At 44.7% G+C, this 21,152-nt stretch overlaps 1 protein-coding gene across 2 annotated transcripts in view; it reads right to left on the reverse strand.

Moving 5' to 3' along the window:
* The window catches only part of QSOX1 (quiescin sulfhydryl oxidase 1), a 54,659-nt gene extending 34,957 nt beyond the window's left edge, over positions 1-19,702 (reverse strand). The window contains exons 1-2 of one of the 2 annotated variants that reach the window (XM_069065442.1): positions 19,255-19,700; positions 7,097-7,197 (exon numbers count right to left, since the gene is read on the reverse strand). In XM_069065442.1, the coding sequence (XP_068921543.1) occupies positions 7,097-7,197; positions 19,255-19,555 (402 nt within the window). In that variant the 5' untranslated portion in view covers positions 19,556-19,700. Of the gene's footprint in view, positions 1-7,096; positions 7,198-19,254 lie in introns of both variants that reach the window. The other variant, XM_069065443.1, reaches the window with a different exon arrangement.
* Positions 19,703-21,152: the final 1,450 nt, after the last annotated feature.

Genomic DNA, 21,152 nt, shown 5'->3' on the forward strand with positions numbered 1-21,152 from the left:
CTGAACAGGCGCTTGCTAGGAAAGTCCTGTTATTGTAACTCAACCCAGCCCCTACTCTGAGGATAGCAATGCAAATCACTACTGCTGGCCTTTTATTGGCTAGGACAACCCTCAGGAGCATCCAATAGCAATCATTTCCACCTTCACCACATTCCTCCAATCACTCCTGTGGGTGACTGACACCCAGAGCCCTTGGGCTTTGGATTTAGAGAAGTCTTACGTGACACCACACACACACAGAAGCCAAGTTCTCAGTGGCCCGTCCCACCACTTTCCACTAGAGCCCAGAAACTCAGGGCTGGATGTCAGAGGAGGAAACCACCCACCCACTCTCTGACTTCCTCTATCACATATCTGTGGTTTTCCCCATTTTGTTTGGTTTGGAAAGTTAGCTAGAGAATCAGAGAGCAAACTGACCCATGGCTTTGTCAGTGCCAGGAAAAATCAGTCCCAATGCCAGGACAATAAGGCCATCTTTCTGTTTCCTCTTGCCACCCCCTCAGGAACAAAGCCCAGGCTTCTTGAGGGGAGAAGACGCAGGATTGCAAATTTAGAGTTGGAAGGGGCCTTAGAAGCCATCCAATCCAACTCTCTGATTTCACAAATAAGCAATCTGCCCAAGGTCACATGGGGGTAAGCAGCGGTCAGAATTTGAACCCATTGCACCTTGCTGCTAGGCATGGGAGAACCTTTCTGAATCTTAGGCTTACTCAATGGCCACTAAGAGAAATTACTTCTCTAAAGAAGTAGGTTGATAATTCTCTGGTGCAGCTGAGGTGAGGTCTTTCCTAGAGACAGGGGGATGAATTAGAATCCAGGTGTGGGGAACCTGAGGCCTCAAGGCCCTCTAGGTGCCCAAGTGTGGCCCTTTGACTGAATCCAAATTTCCTGTGGCCTGGAGGCTACAGGTTCCCCACCCTGGATTAGATGATCACTGAGGTCCCTCCTAGCTGCAGGGATTATGTGGACTGGACCCGATTTTCTTGTAAATCAGGTGGTTTAGTAAAGTGGCTTAGCCCTTTCTGACTCCTACAGAATGAGTTCGAAGTGTTCAGGGCTGCAGCCCACAACTGGTAAACTGGCTTTCCTAATACACATAATTTGCTCCCACAAACAGACTGCCCACAAAGGGCACCAGGGAGGTGAAGCCCCATGAGCCTCTAGGTCTCCATAATTTCTTTTCCCAACTTCTCTCTTCATCCTACTCGGCCAACCTCCCACCTCACTCTGATTAGAACAGGAAGCACCTTCTGATAGATGAGTAAACACTGTACTCAGAGTACTTCCTACCTTAGGATCATTTGGCCATCAAACCAAATAGTAAGAACCCTGGCCTGTGCCCTGCAGGTGTGGGAGCTCTACAGGGAACAGAGAGTTAATAAATGGTTGTTGACTTCAATTGGAATGGCTTTAACCTCCACATCAAGTATTCTGCAAATATAGGAATAGGGCCAAAAGTGGGACAGGGGATTCCTAAATAAATAAACACCTTCTTCTCATGCAGGTCGGCACCTTTCTTGCACCTTGCAGAGAAGCCTTAGAGATTTGGGAGCTGACCAAGGTCCCACAGCCAGTATGTGTCAGAAGTGGGACCTGAAAAAAAATGCCATATTTGCTTTGAAAATATATACACTGGGTGGCGAGGTGGCCCAGTGAATAGAACACTGGCCCTGAAGTCAGGAGGACCTGAGTTCAGATTTGGCCTCAGATACTTAATACTTACTAACCGTGTGACCTTGGGTAAGTCACTTAACCCCAATTGCCCTGCCTCCCTCCCTCCAAAAAGCAAAAAACAAAACCAAAAATATATATATACATTAAAATACAATGGTCTCTGACTTCAAAGTGGATAAAACTGTTTTGGAAACCTTCTTCCATGGAGGCAGCCAAGCCCATTGGCTAGGTGAGGGACGCAGAAATAGGAGTCTAGGACATAGGTTCTTAACCTAGGTATAAATTTCAGGGCGCTCACTAACTTGCATGGGATAAAATACATCTTTGTTTCAATATCATTGGTTTCCATGGTAATCCTATGTATTCCATTTTATTCACTTAAAAACATTATTCAGAGAAAGGGGCAATAGGTTTCACCAGACTACCAAAGGGGCTAACATACACACAAAAAAATGTTAAATAGTATAATTTTATAAACAAAACATGATAGAGGCCTAGCCAGTTTTATTTAGAAAACTCGGGGGGGGGGGCACGGCGGCCAGGTGGCGCAGTGAGTAAGAGCGCCAGCCCCAGAGTTAGGAGACCTGGGATCGGTTCCAGCCTCAGATACTCGGTACCCACACAAAAATAACTGGCTGTGTAACTTTGAGCAAGTTACTTAACCCCAATTGCTTTAAAAAAAAAAAGAAAGAAAACTCAGGGGGAAAATGATAGCTTTCTTTATGTATCTGAAGGAAGAATTAGATTTATTCTGCTTGGTCCCAGAGGGTCAAACTAGAAGCAATGAGGGCTGGCAGAGGTGATGACTTGGGTTCCAATGTGAGGGAGAATTTCCCCCTAAGTGGAACTCTCTCAGAGTGGATGGGCTACCCCAGGAGGTGGCTAGTGCCTTCTCTCTCACTTATAGGTCTTCAGTCAAAAGCTGATGCCCACTGGTCTGGACATGCTCTAATTGATATTCTTGTGAGAAACAGGTTGGGTTCTAGGACTTCTTAGATCCCATCCTATACAAATTCTGTGATCCTGTTTAGAGAGTAAGACTTTTTTTCATGTGAACTATATATACACATATATAATATATGTATACATATACATGCATGTATAATATATGTATGTATATTTATAGATAGATCATAAGACTCAGAGTCAGAAGACTTCATGCTTCAACTCTCCTCTTGGTCAACTGTGTGACCCTGGCCAAGTCATTTAACCTTAGAAAACCTTAGCTGCCTCATCTGTAAAGTGGGTACACAAATGCCTATCTCACAGAATGCTGGTAAAAATCAAATTAGATAATGTACATAGAAGCATAGCCTAGTGAAAGAGGACCAGACTCGGAGTCTGAGGGTCTGGGTTCAAATGTCAGCTCGCACAACCAGAAGCACTTAGGCAAGTCTTTTAATATCTGCATGCCTTGGTTTCTTCACCTGTAAAATGAAGGAGTGTTGGACTAGATCCCTGAAATCCCTTTCAGCTTCTATTGTATTTGATAATCAAAGGGGACTGTTACAGATATTTGATCAGGGAAGGGACATGATCAGACCTGTGACTACTTTGGCAGCTGTGTAGAAGACAGATTGAAGAGAGGAGAGATTGGATGCAGGGGGACCATCGATGAGGGTCTGAACCAGGGTGATTTTGTTGTTGTTCAGTCCTTTCAGTCGTGTCTGATCCTTTATGGCCCTATTTAGGGTTTTCTTGGTAAGATACTGGAGTGGTTTGCCATTTCCTTATCCAGCTCATTTTACAGATGAGGAAACTGAGGCAAACAGGGTTAAATGACTTGCTCAGGGTCACACAGCCAGTAAGTGTCTGAGGCCAGATTTGAACTCAGGAAGATGAGTCTTCCTGATTCTAAGCCTGTTCCTCTATCCACTGTGCCATGTAGCTGCCTCCACACTAAGGTCCTAGCCCTGTGAATAGTGGAAGGGTGTAGTACACTTTAGAGCAAGGGGGTCTGGGTTTGGAAGCAGAGGACCTGAGTCTGAATCTCAACTGTTACTTATTATCTATGTGACCAAAGACAAATCATTTAATCTCTCAAGGGCTATACGTTTGTAATCTATTATATAAAAATATTATTATTTGCATAGTCTAAGGGAGCGATAATAACATTGAAAGGGGAGTCTGACTTTTCAGCACAAATGAAAAAAAAGCCAATAATATTCCATCTCAAAATGACTGTAGCAGGTTCTGAATTCTTCCAGTTTAGTTTCTTAGGCTGGTGGGTCAAATGCTATGGCTTGCTGTCTTGGGAGATGGGAGTCTTCAGTCCTATAGTGGCCTGAAGTACCTGACAGGACAAAGTCCTGAGATATGAGACTTCACAAGGCCTCGGGTCCGAAACAGTGACCTAAAATGGGGTAGGTAGCCTTTGGCTCTCTCAGCAGGAATTAAGGTCCCTGTGAGGTCCTTACAGAAGGAAAGTCATGTGGAAAAGAGCTCAAACATGCAAACAAAGACCTTAGGGACCTTGTTTCCTGGATTAAAAAAAAGGTATGAATTTTTTGGGGGGGTGAGGCATCAGAAGGGGAGGGGAGGGGGAAAGAGGAAACAAGCAGAGTGGTTCGGGGCTGTACTGACTTTGAGAACCACTAGGTTCAAAGGCATCCGGTTACTGGAAACCAAGCCTTGCTTTTCAGTTCCAAATAGATTTCCTAATTAGCCCTCAGTGGCCAAAGAGGAAACTTCTCTAGCTCTGTCATTCTTGGGTCCAAAAGAAACAAAGATCTATTTTTATTACCAGGGATGGGTGGAGGTGTATAAAAAGTAATTTCAATTTTTCTCTCAAATTGGAAGAAAGGCATTAAAAGAGCACTCAGACAGAATCCCTGAGTATGGACCACCAGATCATTAAGGGGATATTGCTGCTTTGTGTCTAGGTGGGGACTTCCACCTTGGTGTAATGGGAAGATTTTAATTAAACTGTAGATTCTCCAGAGTGGGGCAGGTGGCCCTGGAGAGCTCCTGCCAGGGCTGAGCAGCCTTCAAGCACAATGGGCCCCTTGCCCATGGTCATCCTCACTGCTTTCCCTCGAGGAAAGTTCTTGAATCCTATAGATGATACATGAAAGACAAATTTGAGAATGGTAATCTATGAGGGCTCCTGACTCATAGGGTTTAAGCACTTGGCTTGGGACTAGGTAGGGCAGAAAAATCCAGGGCTAAGGTGATGGGTTTACAATTTGATTGATTATGCATATAAAAATCTTTGCAAACAATGAAGGGGTAGATAAATATTAGCTATAAATATTGTCATTATTGTTATCTTTTGTTTACATCTTTCTTCAGCTGGAAGAAGTCCAACCTGCCATTATTCTTTTATGTTTAATATTCTGAGGCATTTTGCACAGGTGTATAAATAACTGCTTTTTGTAACTGAAAAAAAGTATTGGGATACAAATTCATCTTTGGTAGGTTCCCTGAAGGTAACTATACAACAGCTGCAATAGCTTATAGAATGACAAGGATGAAATGTAATCCTGTTCTCATATGTTTTGGGTTGGGTTTTTTAGGGGGCAATTGGGGTTAAGTGACTCACCCAAGGTCACAAAGCTAATAAATGTCTAAAGTCAAATTTGAATTCGGGTCCTCTTGTCTCCAAGGCCGGTGTTCTACCCACTGCAGGACCTAGCTGCCCCTCCTCATATGGTTTCGATGTCTTCCGACAGGTCTCTATACTTTGAGAGTTTTTCATCTTACATATTTTAGAGATTATGAGTATTCAGTTTAGTGGTATCTATTAAAAATGTCATTCTCAAGTTTTCCTGGGTAACTGTTATCCCTGGATGACTGTGGGAAGGTTTGGTCTGTGTCTGGCTCCTGGACAATTTATGTACAAAATATTCTTGAGAATATTTTAAGGCCTGTATTTGTAATACATGGCCCTATCATCTATTAATTTATGAAAGGCAACAAACTTTTATATAATTCTGGCCACTAGGTCATGCTTTGCTATATTAGCATCTACTAAGATGTTAAATGTTTGCAACCTATAGAGATAAATTATATAGTTTCTCCCATTTCTTTGAATAATCTGCATTGTTCCATAAATCCTTAAGGCTAACCTATTTGTAATTTCTGGTGGTAATGACCAGACATATCCCAACAAATCCTCATGACTCAGTCAGTAGTGTGGTGATGCTTTTTTGAAACAGGGTTGAGTTCATGTGGACATGACCCTTGGCGGGCTTTTTGATTCTGTTTTCAGATCTTAATTGGGCTTTCCCCAAGCAATATGCCTTGCTTGGACTAGACCAAAGTGTTTTTAAGTATAATTTTCATTCATTGGTTCAATTAGACCTCTAGGTTACAGAACAAAGCCCTCCATCTCTATTTTTCTTTGGTGTAAATTAAGAATTTTATAATTAGGGGCAGCTAGGTGGCACAGTGAATAGAGCACTGGCCCTGGAGTCAGGAGGACCTGAGTTCAAATCCAGCCTCAGACACTTAACACTTACTAGACATATGACCTTGGGCAAGTCACTTAACCCCAGTTGCCCTGCCTTCCCCCCTCCAAAAAAAATTTATTTTATAATTATTGAAATGTTATTTGACCTTGGTATCATTAGAGAAACTTTCCAAAGAAGACAAAAGGCATTTAGTGGGGGAGGGGGAGTTGTTCTTTGATGAAGCCATGTAATCATGTCATCCATTTACATGGATGTTCCAGATAATCTTTTTATTTAAGCTCTTTTTCTGTAGGCTCACGGAAACATCTTTGGGACAAGTTTAGTAGCTGATAGTATGACAGTGATATATATACATATATTTATTTCATCCTGTTCCCGCACTATCATGTGTTATTGTTACCACTATTATTAGGACATTTTCAGGTCCCCTGAGCTCCATGAGACTGATTTCACGTCCCCAGAGTGTGACTGTAATGAGTCAGGTAGGTCTGGAAGGCTAGAAAGGGTATGAGTTTTCTGGAAAACCACATTAGGCCTCCGAGCTAAAGGATCCAGGTGAAAGAACCTTAGAAAGTCAGCAGGCCTGACTTCCAGGTTTGTGATAAAGCACTCATCTGGGCAAAGGTTCTTCTCAAGCCCAGACTCAACAGCTCAGGTTTTCCCTGGGTGGCCAAGGTCACAGACCTCTTAGATAAGAGATTTTTCTGCTTGTGAAAAATAGTTGTTTTTTTACTCCTAGCAAACAAAGTACAAAGGTACCCTTCCTGCTTCCAAGGCTATCGCCCTCAGTGGGGGGAGTATTACTCAGAAGGCTTGGGCTTCCAGCCACTAGGGCTCTATTGGGTTGAAACCAAACACAAGACCCAAAGACTCCTCAGCTGGGGAGAGACAAGATTGTTTAAAAAAAACAAACAAACAATATTTCCGTGTCCTCCTCATAGCTAGGTCCCCCCTTTCAAAACCCTTCCCTCCCTGTGGTTCACTGCTCCTCTCACACTTCAAGAATCTACCTTGACAGAAGGGTAGGCAAGGATCCCAAAGTTGCGGCAGGTTTCTGAATTCGCTTCTTCCGCACAGTCCAAGGCTGCGACCTTGAGCACAGGCCTCCAGGCTGAAATGACAAGCATTAGGGTGAGCAGCAGAACCCACAGTAACAGTCATCTTCACCCATCATACCCTGCCTTCCTGACACTTCCTCTGCCCTGATCGTCCCTTGTAAGAATGGGTGAGTCAAATCACTTCTTCTTTAGGAATGAGGTGAGAATGAGCTCTGAAGTAGGAGCAATTGCTTCACACTTGGCCAGCAATAGTGGAGGGGTCCCCAGGACTGCTTGGCATAGAGGGAGAAGGGGTCTTGGGCATAAGAAGCTGAAGGCCTATGTAAGTACTACTGCCTTGTGTTTATCATTTGAGTTCTAATTACTCCTCATCTCTCTGTGGACTTGCAGTTAGAAGGGCTGCTTTAGGCTTTTAGATTCCACCTGCGTAAAAGTACTGGGGGGAGGTAGTGGTCTGAGTAAGGAAGGCAGAGTAGACAACGTGACTCACTGTCACCCTATAGGGACCCTACAATTTTCCTTACAGGGATAACTCGGGCACTAGGAAACCATTCCAGATGCATTCAGAGAAATTAAGTGAACCAGAGCGAAGAATTGCCATGACCATCTGGGGCTCCAGTAAGATACAGAACGTCACACCAAAGAGAGGGCTGAGAATCCCAGGCTTGTGGAGCTCTATGGTAGGAGGTCCTGAACTAGGCTGGAGACCTCTGAAGTAGAGTTGGCAGTTCCAAGTTGGCTGACTTCCTGTCTCTTTGTCCTTAGCTTTCCTTGGGAGGAGCTGTCTGATTATCTGCTTCATTAACCCCACCCACCCCCAAATGGGTGGCCATTTACATTGCCAACAAAGGGACTGCTTGGCAAACAGAAGCTGCTCAGGAAATACTTCATGACTGATTGGTTAACTGATGAACTGTGGAGAGAACATGGCCTGTGGTAGACAGAAAGCAGGTCTCTAAGTAAGATTCTTTGGTCCTGAGTTCATGTCTAGCATTCTCTGAACACAATGTACCTAGAACTGTGATAAGTATTCAAGAGAAAACATGGTCCCTGCTTTCAAGACATTTATAATCTAGTTGGTGAGTCAACACCCACCCACACACACGAAACGAATATTACAAGATGTAAATTAATGTCACTGTGTGCTAGATTGCGTATTATAGACTGTAAGTACTGGAGGAAATCAAAAGAGGGAGAGCAGTGAGTTCTATAGAGTTCAGCAAAGGTTAGCTGACCAGTGAGGAAGCCAGACGTGAGCAGGGCCTTGAAAGGCAGATAGAATTTTAGTCAGAGAGGAGGCAGAAGGGAGGGCAAGGGGAGACAGCATGAGCAAACGAAAGGGGGTAGGAATGAATATAACTCGTGAGGGAAAAACCCAGACTTCCTAGCACCAAAGGGTTGTTTGGGAAAATAATGGGACATGGGATCAGTAGGGTGGAGGGCCATATTATGAAGGCCCTTCAATGCCAGTTTCAAGAGGGGGGATATGGAATCATGGTAGATTTTTGTTGTTGTTCAGTCATGTACAACTCTTCATGACCCTATTTGGGTTTTTCTTAGCAAAGATACCTGAGTGGTTTGCCATTTCCTTCTCCATCTCATTTTACATATAAGGAAACTGAGGTAAACAGGGGTTAAGTGATTTGCCAGGGTGACACATCTAGTAAGTGTCTGAGGCTGGATTTGAACTCAGGAAGACGAGTCTCCCTAATTCCAAGCCCAGTACTCTATCCACTGTGCAACCTAGCTGCCCTGGTAGGTTCTTGGGCAAAGAATTATTCAGTGAAAATGGCAACTCAGCTCCTCTCCAATGGGGGGGGGGACTGCTGGAAAAGGGCTCAGCTTACCTGGGGCTGGCTCAGAGACCCAAAGTATCAGAAGACTCTGGCCAGGACCAGGGTAGCAGCTCTGGCAAAGAGAGGATTTCATCTAGCATCCATAGATGCCTGGGGTGGCCTTACAGATGCACTCCGAATCTCTTCCCATACAAGGCAGCACTAAGAGCCAAGACTCAAAGGACAGGAGGCTTAAGGAAATCTTTTCATGTTGACAAATAATAACGGTCTTTTTGGGGGGTAACAGGGAACTTAGGTACAGTGCTCCAATATGCTCTGGTGTCTTCCTCCCTCCTTAAAGCATATTAAAGTATTGTGCGAACAAGAAATAAGAATTATGAAATCACAACTTTTTCAGAGTCCCTCAACACAGTCCAGCCCCATTACTTCATCACCATCACTACTCACATGTTATAAAGCATTTTAAGGCTTACTAGCTGGGTGGTACACTGGATAGGGTGCTGGGACTGGAAGTCAGGAAGACCCCTTTTCCTGAGTTCAAATCTGACCTCAGACACTAACTAGTTGTGAGACCCTGGGCAGGTCACTCAACCTGGTTTATCTCAGTTCCTCACCTGCAAAATGAGCTGGAGAAAGAAATGGTAAACCACTCCAGTGTCTTTGTCAAGAAAACCTCCAATGGGGTCATGAAAAGTTGAACACAATAGAAAATGACTAAACACACACACAAGGTTTACAAAGTCTTTAATCCTATGAAGGAAGTAGTTTATATTTATTATTCTTATTTTTACAGATTCTTATCTGTAACTGTAACTGAAGGTCAGAGACTTCAGAAATGACTGTAGAGTTAGGATTCAAGTCTACCTCCTCTGAACGGTGGAGTGGATCGAATGCTGGGCCTGGGGTCAAGAAGACCCAAGTTCAAATCTGGTTTCAGACACTTACTAGGTGTGTTACACTGGGCAAGTCACTTAACCTTTGTCTGACTCAGTTCTCTCAATGGTAAAATGGGGAAAATAATAGCAATTACCTTATTGTGAAGATAAAATGATAGATCTTTTGTCAATCTCCTGACACACAGAAGGCACTTAATTAATGCTCATTTCCTCCCTACCTCTGGCTCCATGGCCAATTAATGCTCTCACTACTATAACATGACCTCCCTCTCTTTGATACCTGACATCACTCCAAGAATTCCCATGAAATCTTTAATGCTCAGATGACATCACAGCCTCTAAAGAAAGTTTTAGTTCCGAAGAGAAATGCCCTCATTCTCATGGGCAGTAGTCTGTGATTCTGCTCACAAGGGAAATTAGTGAGTATATACTCCCCTCAGGAACTGGGGGGAGACAGAATAACAGCTCACATTGCCAGAGAGCTTTAAGGCTTTCAAAGCAAGCCCTCACAACTACCCTGCAGTGCAGAGAAAGCAAGAATTATTGCTCTCATTTTTCAGATGAGAAAGCCAGGGCTCAGGGAAGTTAAGCAACCGGCCAACCATCACACAGCTGGTAAGCATTTGGAGCCAGAATCTGAACCTAATGTTCTTTCCATTACACCCTACTGGACAGAAGGTCCATTAGCAACTGATTATTTAATGGCCAACTCTGCCTGCTCCAAGAGGACTGAGGAGAGATCCGAGTAGGAGATAAGGGTAGAATAATTTAGGAACCTTTTACTTTCTCCCCCTTTCCCATAGCTTCCTTGTCCAGATCTTTCCTTGGAGCTACCTAATTCCGGTGGGCAGCTAAGACTTATCTTTAACAGTTCAAATCTGGTCTCAGACACTTACTGGCTGTGTGACCCTAGGCAAGTCATTTAACCTTGTTTGCCTCTGTTTCCTCAGCTGTAAAATAAGCTAGAAAAGAAAATGGCAAACCACTCCAGTATCTCTGCCAAGAAAATTCCAAATGGGATCACAAAGAGTTGGACGCAGCTGAATAACAATAACAAAGTCTGGCAGAAATAATAATGATAACAGCTAGCACTTACATAGTGCTTTAAGAATAATAATTATGATAATAAAATAACAGCCAGCATTTATATGTTATTTTAAAATTTGTAAAACCCTTCACACATATAAAGTGGCCATTATAAAGGAACCCTAGTGAAAATAGAAAGCAGAGACAGTGGCTTGCCATTCTCCCCCTTGGTCCCCAAATTCCATCCGACCATCTCAGTTTCCTCTTCTGTAAAATGAGGATATTAATGGCCCCTGCCTTGCAAGGTTGTCCTCAGGATTAAATCAGATAATAATTATAAAGCATTTAACACAGTGTCTGGCACATAGTGAGGGCTATATAAATGTTAGTTATTATTAGCTAATATTACCTCCCTTCTTAGGGAGGGGCTAAGCTCCCCACATCTGTGGTCACACAGTAGCAGCTTAAGTTCAGCCAAATACCCACACAAGCTGGTGTTATCAACATTCAATAATATCTTTGGAGCAGCTGTTCACACAAGGCATGGGGTTAGGCCAGGGGGTGAGGCTGGGAAAATTTTTATTCACCAGAGGCAAACCCATGCTCCTTCCTCTGCCAGCCAATAGCCTTCAGATCCCCCAGTCCCTGTGCTAGCAGCTTAAATTGCTACCCTGAGGCCTGTTGCAGGGGAAAGGCAGTTGGCTGGGGAGAGGGATACAGCTAATCAGGCACCAGACCACCTGGAAGCTGCTAATCCCTTCTCCTAAAACAGTAACCACAGCTACATAGAGCCATATTCCTTTTCTTTTTTTTTTTCCCTTTCCTCTTCTCTTCTTTCCCAAAACAGAGGGCTCTAAGAGGCTGGGCAAGGGCCACCCCAACCCCCCAATTTTTCATAAGTGAAATCGGGTTAATAAGAATATCAAAGTGTACAGGAAGAAAATCACAAAAGGGTAATCTGAAGGGCTTGTTTGGAACCAGGAAGTCATAATCCCACCTAATGCACCTTGGTGGGGAGGATAAGGGATGTCAATGAGAACATAAGAGCAATATATATAGGAGAGACAACCTGGGGTAATGAAAAACACTAATCAGGAAGACCTGAGTTCGAATTCAGCCTTAGGCAATTTACTAACTGTATGACTTTGGACAAGTCACTTAACCTCAATTTACTCATCTATAAAATGGGGGAAATAACAGCACCTATCTCCCAGGGGTTTTGTGAGGCTCAAGTGGAATAATAATTGTAAAGTTCTTGGCATAGCCCTGGCACATAGTAAGTGTTAGCTATCAGCTGTTATCATTAAGTTACTTAACTACCCTGGGATTCATTGTGCTTATATGTTCAATCATATCAGTTAGAGTCGGATGAGACTTCAGGGGTTATCTGGTCCACCATTTCCTTTTAGAGATGAGAAAAGCTCCCAAGGGTGAACTATTCAATCACCAGACTCCCTTCTTCCTCTAAATCTTATAATCCTTAATGAAATAATAAGCCTCTCGGGGGCAAGTCCTGGTTTTTCTTTCTGTCTCTGTATCCCAGCCCAAGCAGTTAATGTTTGCTGAATTAAATTGGTTCCCCTCCTTTCCAAAGAGCAGTATGGAGGAGGAGGAAAATGGCAGCTCTACCCCCAACCACCACTGCCACCTGTAAGTCACCATCCCCTAGGAAGGGCTGAGGTCACTCGTGAGAGCTAGATGGTTTGGTCATCGTGTTCTAGGAAGCACACACGTGACTGGAGCTGGCTGGAGGACCCAGGTACATGAAATACTAGTGCCTAGGACATCGGGTTAGATAATAGCTTCCTCTGAAATGAACTCATGTCAATAAAGAAGAGGGAAGTAGGACTACGGTGGAGGGGCACTTATAATAGCCAAGGCTGGGTCACCTCCACAAAAAAAAGCCAGGCAGATTCATTCCCACGACGGCAATCCTGTCTAAGAAGTCCAGGTTATACCCCTCCCACCCAGTCCCATCCCCACCATTGATTATTTCCTATTTTTCCTGCGTATAGCTTGTTTGTACAGTGATTTTTTTTGCATGTTATCTCTCCCATTATATTGTAAACTTCCTGAGGGAGGAACTGACTTTTGCCTTCCTTTTTATTCCCAACAGCTTAGTGCCTGGCAAATATTCTTCAGTCCTATCTCATTCTTCATGACTCTGTGGAACATAACGTGTAACATGTCAATACTGTCTATGGGGTTTTCTTGGCAAATGATACTGGAGGGGGTTTGCCGTTTCCTTCTCCAGTGGAGGTTAAGCAACTTGCCCACAGTCACACAACTAGTATGTATCTGAGGCTGGATTTAACCTCAAGTCTTCCTGATTCCAGGTCCAGCATTCTGAGTCCTCTAGTTCTGCACATAGTAGCCTGACACACAGTAGGTCCTCAATAAATGTTTCTTAATTGATTGACTGACTGACACATACAGGGAAATAGAAAGCCCAGTTGTTCTCTGGGATAGTATGATCCTGCTGTGAGGGCTGGAAGTAAAAGATTAGAAAGATTAGACTCTTACTACTATCTCCAAGAACCACCACTGTCTTTTCCTCTAGGGGGAAACTGCAGGGAGAGACAGAGGAAGGCTGGAAACAGAGAAGGCTTCTTGCTAACTCTTTCTTCCTATAGCTAAAAACTATTGGGCTGTACTGCTGGGGCATTCCATGGCAAAGATTCAGCTTCTACACAAAAGGGCTTTAGTGTAGGTCTGACTACGAACAGCCCAACACCAAGACTGTCATAAAAGGAAGGACAAAAATCAGGGCACAGAACAGGGATTGGTGAAGCATGATCCCCTCCTCTTGAAAAGTCTATGAAACTGACCAATATTTGTAAAGTACCTGCTAATATTCACAAGGAACCAGGAAATAATCCCTGCCCTCAAGAAGATTCCATTCGACTGGGAAGATAAGAACAAAGACAAAGAAATGCAAGGTGCCCAACTGAGTCAAAAGCTCAACATTTTGCACAAGGCAGACACTAGATTTCCTCATCTCTGACATGGAAACCATACAGCTGGCTACCAGCCTCTGGCGATGCTGTCCGGAAGAGGTTAATATCTATCAGGTGCTCCAAGATCCTAAGATGAAAAATGTTAGGAGGTATTAATGTCAATATCTTAATGGGCACTAATGATATTTAAATATCCTGCTGAAACACTAATTGTTTGGGACTTTACTATTCATAGGCCCATTATCAGTAATAAAAATAATAGGAAGGAGTTCTTCCTACCTGTTACATCAACCAAATACAGGGCATTTGACTAGAGCTAAGCCCTGTCCGAACAGGAATGCCTCTTGGGGAAAGGTGCTTTCAAATTGCCTGGTGACTCAAGTGCGGTGTTTCTGAATGTCTAATGACATCAGCACGTCCTATGATGTGAGCCCAAATCTGGTCTCTGGGAGGAGAACATTCTGTGGTGTTATGATTGTCCTGGGTAGGGCAATTCTGTGATTCTGTCCTTTTTTCTGAGACCATGGGAGGGAGCAAAGGAGGAAGGGGGAAGCATAGCTATGAAATTAGCTGGCCAGCATTTGGATAGCCCTTAAAAGCCTGCGAAGTACTTGACATACGTTATTTCATTTGACCCTTATAAGGAACCTGTGAGGTATGCGCTGTTGTTATCCCCACTTTACAGACGAGGAAGCCAAGGCTGAGGTGGTTAGGTGGTTTGCCTAGGGTCACCTAGGGTGTAACTGTTTGAGGTAAAATCTGAACCCAGGTCTTCTTGTTTTCAAGTACATCGGCCTGTGTACTACTACTACTGTGTAGCCTGATGGAGTGAGGGACATAACACAGAAGAAGCCAAGGAACCAGCAGCACTCCAGGGAATACTTCCCCACAAGGTCACCCTGTCAGTTTAGGTTCCTCTGCCTCACCCTCCTTAGTTTAGCATTTATTTTAATTTACTTATATGTGTATGTGTTATTTCCCCAAAAGAATGTAAGCTTCTTGAGGGCAGTCATTGCTTCTCCCATGCCTGGAAGGCACGTCCTCTTTACCTCTGCCTCTTAGAAAACCTACTTAACTTCAAGTCTCAGTCCAAATGCCATATGCTGAAACGCAAGACTATTCTTGGCCCCCAGTTGTAAGAGAGGCCTTCCCCTCAAGTTACATCGCATTCATCTTAACATATGCCATTTTGTGTTAGAATATAAGTTCTATAACTACAGAGCTTGTTTCACATTGTCTCTGTCTACTCAGGGCCTAGCATAGTGCCTGGCACATAGTAGGTCTTCTGTTTCTTATGCACAACACTCCATCATCCATCTCCATACCTTGGTACCAGTTACACTCCATGCCTGAAATGCATCCCCCTCTTTACCCCAGGCTTATAGAGACACTCTCTTCCTCAAGCACTACCTTCTGCCCAAAGTCTTGTCCAATTCCCCTCTAAGCTGGTACCTTCTCTGTCAAATGACTTTGTCTATACTTGCATTTATTCACTTTATATTCATGCTGCCCAAATAGAGAGTGTGTCTATATATGCCTCCCTATTAGAGAGTAAGGTCTCTGAGAAGTGATTTTTTCGCTCTTGATACTTGCATCCCCAGCGCCTGGCACACAGAGACGATTTAGAAATGCCAGTTGATGCGAATTCATTTCAAGCCTGGCTCAACTCAGCTTTTTTTTTCTACTCCCCATTTGCCTTCTATATTGCAGCCAAAATATACTACTAGCTCTTTCTGGGTCTCTTTTTCCATTCACCCATCTCTGAAGCTTCCTGTAGGTTGCCTCCTATTTCTCAATTACACTCTTTTATTGAGATCTCTCTCTCCCTCCCTCTCTCTCTCTCTTTTTCTCTATCTCTTTCTCTCTCTTTCTTTCTCTCTCTTCCCCTTCTCTCTCTTTTTTCCTCCTTCTCTCTCTCTGTTTCTGTCTCTCTTCCTTTCCTCCTCTTCCTCCTTCTCTTCCTTTACCTACCTATCTTTGTGTGTGTCCCTTGTGTCTGTAATTGCTAAATTTAATATAGGCAAGTGTAAAAATATGTTGGGGGGGTATATGTGGCAGAACTGAGATGTTTTTGGGGGGAGGGGGAAGGAATCATACTGGTGAATTACTAATAAGAAAACTTCTTATTAATACACATCAGTACTTTCTCTTGAAACAACGTCTTGAGAACAATGAGAAAGATAAGTGACTTGCACAGAGTCAGGATACATCAGAGGTGAGATCTGAGCTCAGGTCTTCCTGACTCTAAGATCTACTCTCCATCCTTTGGGCCAACACTGCCTCTCATCAAAATATGTGGTATATAAAAAGAAGTGCCAGGGATAGATGTGAAAGAATAGTCAGAGAAGTGTTCTATAAGAAATGGGTAGTTTCTGAGAAACTAGCAAAAAACTTATATAAGCGGATGCAGGGTGATAGGAGCAGAACCAGAGAACAAGTTCTATGATGACAACATTATAAAGACAAACAATTCTGAAGGACTTAAGTACTCTGATCAGTGTAGTGACCAACCACAATTCAATAACGGACCAATGACAAAGCCTTCTGCCTACACCCTGACCAAGAAATTGTGGACACAAGATGCAGAATTACACATACATCTTTTGGGCATGGTCAATATGAGAATTCATTTTGTTTGACTATGCATATTTGTTACAAAGGTTTTGTTTTTGTTTTTCTTTTCTTCAGTTGGGGAAAGGGCTGTATGGGCAGGGGGGGGGGGGAGCGGTGCTTGTTTAATTGAAAAAAAAGATCAAAAAATGAAAAGCGATCCACTCCTTGGAACAATGATTCCAGCCATGGTACTGAGATCTAAATGTGGGCGATACAGACTGGGGAAAACAAGCAAGTTATCTTCCTGCCAAGTAGTCTCCCATTACAAACTGATGGTTTCTAAATGAAAACTCTCCCTGATCCTGGCAAGAAATCCTGGCAGATGCAATCTAGGCATAACTGTGGCTGAGAAGATCAGTATAAGCTTCTTACCTCCCTTTATCATCCCCCTCATATCACTATCACTTTCTCCACACCCAGGATTTCCTTTAACTGGAAGAAGACACATGCCATATTCCTAGGAACCAAACTCCCTGCTGACCAGGACCCAGGCTCTGCCTCAGAGAACCACCTCAAGTTTGACAAACCTCACACAAGAGTAGACTGGGTCAGTATCTGGGTGTGAATTTCAAGGGAAAACTCTTGGGGTGCAGGAGGCCAGACTGGTGAGTCAGCTGGAAAAAAGTGCTTCACTCCTAAAGCTTCAGATTAGATGGAGGAGATGTCATAGGCAATAACTGACTGGTTTTACAGCTGGTTCCATCCCACAGGATCAATTATTTAGATCTGAAAGGGATCTTGGAGGCCATTTAGTCCAACTCTCATTTTACAATTAAAGAAACTGAGGCTCAGAGAGGTAGTGATTACCTAAGTGTCACATAGTGATACATAAGTGCAGAATCAGGATTTGAATACAGGTCCTCTTGACTTCAAATCCTGTGCCCTTTCCATTGTACTACAAGGTTTTTCAGGTCAGCTCTCATTCAACCATCACTAGAACTCACCCAATCCCTACTACTCCCAAATCTTTGAGTATGAACAGAGAATGGGATCCCCCTTTCTCCTAATTATGTTGTGGTACACATAATGTGTTTCTTGGACTTGACTCAACTCCTGTCACTGCAATTCCATACTAAGTATTCATTACTTCCTGCCCTGACCCATTATGAGCTGACATCGCTGAAGTGCCTTTAGTCAAGGGCCTTCTTCAAAGATGGATGAATTTGCAGTTAATACCCAAGTGGGGAATGTAAGATTGTTTGTAAAATCTGAATTTCAAAAATTGGGTCCATCTCTGGGAATTAGAAAGAGCTTGGGATTTGCAGGCAGAGGACCCAGGTTCAAAATCTGGATCTGCCATTTATGACCTATGTGGAAGTGGGAAAATCACTTACTTTTTTTGGGTCTCTGTTCCCTTGTTTGTAAAATGAGGGAGTGAGGCTAGATGTCTTTGAACCTTGCTATGCACAACCTGACAGAAATATAGTAACTCCAGATCTCCATTGAGAGGCCATTTGGATTTGGAAACCAGTTTGCCACCAAATGAGTTGGAATCCATTCAGCAGAGGCCTAGCTTCCATAATTCCTTTCTCCAGAAGTTTGGTTCTCTCTCTGGCCCCTGGTGTCACTACTTCAAGTGAAGACCTGTGAGGATCCCACTTCTAATTACAAAAGTGGCATCGTTTGGAGACAGTGAATAAGAAGCAAGGGCTGACCAATTTGTGGCATCGGGAGAAGCTTTTGATTCAAGGTAAAGAAAACAGCAAATTGGATTATAAAAAAAAAGAGGGGCATGGGATCATAAAGTGAGGAAATACATTAACTTGGGGAAAAGTTCTGATTGTTTACTATGAGCTCTGTTACCCTTAGAACTGGGAAAGCCTAAGGTTGGGATAGAAGACTAGGTTAGGGGTGGGGAAATGTCCACAAGGAAAGGGAAATAAAAACATCAAAAAGAGAAGAAAAGGAGACCAGGTGTGAAAGGAGAAAAAAGTCAGGATGGGCTAATCAGAAAAATTCCTATGAGAGTAAGACACCAGAACATAGCTAAGTAATAAAGAGGAGTCAAATGGGGGAATACATCCGCTATGATCGCTATGACCTAACAGAGAAGGAGGGTGGGTATTTTTTTCTATCCCCAGTGACATAGGGATACAGAATTATGGGTGGACAGAGCTAAGGGGGAGGAAAGTGGTACAAAGGAGACATTAACCCAGGAATGCTAATATCAACACAGGGGATCTGGGGCAGATGGGACAGGTAGAGGAAAGACTGAGGGGCTCAGAAAGGCATAATAAGAAGTGAGGACAGCAGTTGGTCTTGAGGTATGTAAAGAAAACCTCCATCAATCTGGATAGAGGAGAGAGAGGGAGAGACAGAGGGAGAGAGAGAGAGGGAGAGAGAGGGAGAGAGAGAGAGAGAGAGAGAGAGAGAGAGAGAGAGAGAGAGAGAGAAATACGTATGAGGGAGAGGCCCAGAATCCTGGGGCAGGAGAAAAAAAACAGGGTTATGTTCAGCAGAAAAGAAAAGCTATCAGGACCTGGGTCAAGAGTAAGGGAAGAAAGATGCGGGGCTGGGAAAGAAGAGAGAAAAGAGACGGGCCTGAGAATAATAAAGCTGGGGGCGCGGGCCAGGGAGGAGATACGTTTGAGGGAATAAGGATGCTTGGCCAGAGAGAAGAGTGAGAGAGCAATCTCTGGGAATGGAGGCAATGGAGAGACAAGGAGGAGGAAGACAGTACAGACACCGAAAGAGAGACGGGGAAGGATAAAGAGGCAGAAAAGGATCCTATTGCAAGCTGCGAAGAGAAGTCCTGGAGGCTGGTGGGCCTGGGGATCCCGGGAGATCCGGGCACGGGGCTGGGGTGGGGAGCAGCCGCTCACCTTGGACTTCCTTGGCCAAGGCTTTCCACTTGGGGGCGAAGGCGATGCAGTGTCCGCACCAGGAGGCGAAGAACTCTACTACCCAGGCGCTGGGAGAACCCAGCACAGTTGGCTTCAAGGTGCTCTCCGTTAGCAGCTCCAGGGGGTCTTCGGCCGAGTAGAGCATCGCGCGTAGTCGCGCCGCGTCCGTCTCGGGCACCAGGAGCGCGGCTAGCAGCAACAGCACAAGCGGCAGACCCAACGCTCCAAAGCGGGAGGCCGGGCCCATGGTGGCGGCGGAGCAGCGGCCGAGCCTCCCCATTCTGGGCAGGCGCCTGCTGCCAGAGGCTGCGGACAAGTTTGCAATTACTCCGGAGCGCGGCCGAAGCGCAGCAGCCGGCCGCAGCCGGGGACTACAACACTGTGGCCGGCTGCGCCCTCCTCCCCCGAGGAGGAGCGAGGAGACTCCTCCCCTTGGAAGGCCCTCCCACCAAGGCCGGAGCCGTCGGGGACGGGAGCGGGGAGCCCCTCCTACCTCATTTCCATTTCTACCCCCTTCCTTCTAAGGAGGCAGCTCTGGATTTGGGGAACAGGGCGGGGAGGATCCAAGTTTACGTGTGCGTATTGTTCTTGATGGCTATTGGACACTGATGTAGGGGTGCCCCAGCGCCACGACGTCTTCAAGGGTGCCTGGCTTCAGTGCTGGGCACAGAGTACGGACCGACTTTACAACCAGTTCTCCCGTTTCAGAGCCCTTCTCGCTTCCTCCCTACCGCTTCCTCTTCCCCACGTTCCTGCCCCTGCCAGACCTGGCCTCAAAACCCGGTGCGGAGACCTGCTGAGGAAGGCAGGGAACTACTGGACACAACCCTCAGCCTTGTGGAACCTGCTTTTGGCCTGGGAGGCAATGGAGACGCCTCCTGGTTTCCCAGGATTTCAATGCGAGTGGCTCTCCTTTTTGGATGGATAAGAGAAAATAAGCTCTCTACCTTCCTTGGGCCAGAGGCATCAAGAAAGCGTGAAACACTAGAGAGTATGTTATTTTGGGGACTCTTCACAGACCCCATCTCCACTCTCCATGCACTTTCCGAAATTTCTCGTCTTCCCCCCAACATGAAGATTGAGCGGAGCCAATTTGAGAGTAGCTGAGGACTGAAACTGAGTCTCCTCCTTGGCATGGCTTTAGGCCGCACTCACTACTTGTGTTGGACCTCTCTGTTCTGCCCTGGGCTTCTCATGATTGTGTACAGGCTTCTGTCACAGGACCAGCCCTTGGCAAAATTGAAGAGTAGAAAAAAAGACAAGCAGCTTCCCATATCACTCCTCCTACTCCCCCCGCCTCCAACCTCCCATGTCTCAGCACTATTCCTTCACACGGGCACCCAGGCCTCTCTCTTGCCATCCTCTCCCCTCTCCCATCACTTTGCCATCTCAAGCAGCCCTGCCCACCCCTTAGGTTCAGGGCTCTGGATCTTAAGGAACCTTTGATTTTACTGTTCTCTTTGCCTGTTCAGCCTGCTGATTACCTACCCAATCTTTAATGACACCTACTCTGAGAATCCTTCCTGACTACCTCATTCAGACCTCATATAGTACCGCAGTTTATGCTTCTTTTTGGTCTTATCTCTGTGGGAATCTGAGGGACTCTAGACAGTCCCTCCCATAAAGAGACAGGCAGAAAAGAGTTTGTGGGACACCACTGGAAGTACTGCCCCAGTGTTCTCTAGGACAGAGGCTAGGGAAGTAGTGAGATCTGCATATAGACATACAGGTTTGACATTCTTTTTCATTTACTTGGCTTTGAGATAGGAGGCTTTCCATTTCCCACGTGAGGCATAAAAAGACATTGCAACCAAGCTTACTTCTTAAGATTCAGAACTCCGGCTTGCCATACTCGACCTGTAGTTGGGATACTCAAG

Source organism: Petaurus breviceps, unplaced genomic scaffold (assembly GCF_028583685.1).
Source record: "Petaurus breviceps papuanus isolate PSGF00001 unplaced genomic scaffold, PetGlider_PUasm1.0 90692, whole genome shotgun sequence".
In the NCBI taxonomy this organism is placed as follows: Eukaryota; Metazoa; Chordata; class Mammalia; order Diprotodontia; family Petauridae; genus Petaurus; species Petaurus breviceps.